The 1,232-nt window shown below is 50.8% G+C and overlaps 1 protein-coding gene across 1 annotated transcript; it reads right to left on the bottom strand.

Annotated features, from left to right (window-relative positions):
- Positions 1–572: 572 nt before the first annotated feature.
- On the bottom strand, positions 573–1,118 carry Pmar_PMAR011058 (pumilio, putative; the record flags this gene model as incomplete). The annotated part of the gene is made up of 1 exon (XM_002787055.1): positions 573–1,118. One exon carries the CDS (start codon positions 1,116–1,118, stop codon positions 573–575), a length of 546 nt encoding a protein of 181 aa, XP_002787101.1.
- Positions 1,119–1,232: the final 114 nt, after the last annotated feature.

Here is a 1,232-nt window from a genome sequence, read left to right as displayed (position 1 = left end):
CTCTGGCAGGTGCAGTCAACCGAAGGTAGTCCTTCTCCAGAACACTGCAAGTGCCCTTCACATACCTCTCAGGTGTTGCAACCTCGCTGGCCTCATCGGCGGTAGGCGAGTCTGATCGACCCAGTACACTTCTGATAGAAGTCTCATGTCTCAGCTCACTTTGATCTTTCGTTTTGCTGTCAACCTGCCGAAAACGGGCAGCACGAGCAGCTCGGCGTTTGAGCTCGTCCGCGTCCACTTTAGGGGGCTGGCGGACACCTCCCGAGGAGTATACCGTTGTTCTCTGTCCAAACTTAGGTCGCGGCATTCACAGGAGATCGCGCTGCAGTGTTGAATTATATGTTGGCTTCCCCCAACTGAGCCCCGCCTTTTTTCTCACTACACTATGGAGATTTGCACGCAACTTCGGGAAGATGTGTACAGAGAAAACAGCAATTTTCCGAAATTTTCTCAGAATTTTCATATTGTCACCAATACATATGCTTGACCACACCGTTTTACCGCTCAGCTCTAGGCACCGACTATCAACACAAAACTCCACACTTAAAAGGAAGCATATAAATGATACACAGTCAGTGAGCAGACGATTGTCTCGAGAACTGTCCTGGAACCGGGGGCAACGATCCTGCATGAATCGACTCCACCGCGGCAACCAAATGTTTAGCAAAGGAAGACTTCCTTAATGCTGGCAGCTGCTCCTTCAACTTCCACACAAGCCGACTTCGCTCAATCATCTCACTCGGTGCCAATTCGAGTAGCCTCGAGACGATGGCGCATCCGTAACGATCCCGCAGCATAACAGACAGAGCCACGGCCTCTCCCGCACTGCCACCCCACGCCGCTATAGAGGCGGCCTCAGCACCCGAGTCACCCAAGACTACCGAAATTACGTGGGCCAACTCCACCATGGTCAAGTGCTGCAGACACTTGTCAACAACATTAGTCGAAAACTTATGACACGACGCAGCGGTGATGTCCTCCATAACGTAACTGTATATCGCCTTCCGGTCTGCTTGTGTGCCATAAACTATGACATGCTGAATAACGTAATTGCCGAAAGAGTTGGTGCTCAGCTCAGCACATGACCTCACAATAGACGTCCGCATCTTGGTTATCATATCGGGCGGGCATGTCTCCAGTAACCTCTGAAGTACTCTACAGCCGCATGCATGAGCAGCTAGCCAGCTCGCTGATGGTGTTAATGCATCTACTATAAATTGAAGTTTTTCCAC

The sequence above is a fragment of the Perkinsus marinus genome (genome assembly GCF_000006405.1).
Source record: "Perkinsus marinus ATCC 50983 genomic scaffold scf_1104296930454, whole genome shotgun sequence".
Lineage (NCBI taxonomy): Eukaryota > Perkinsozoa > Perkinsida > Perkinsidae > Perkinsus > Perkinsus marinus.
Note: the sequence above shows the minus strand (reverse complement) of the source record. Positions and strands in the feature narration are given on the sequence as shown.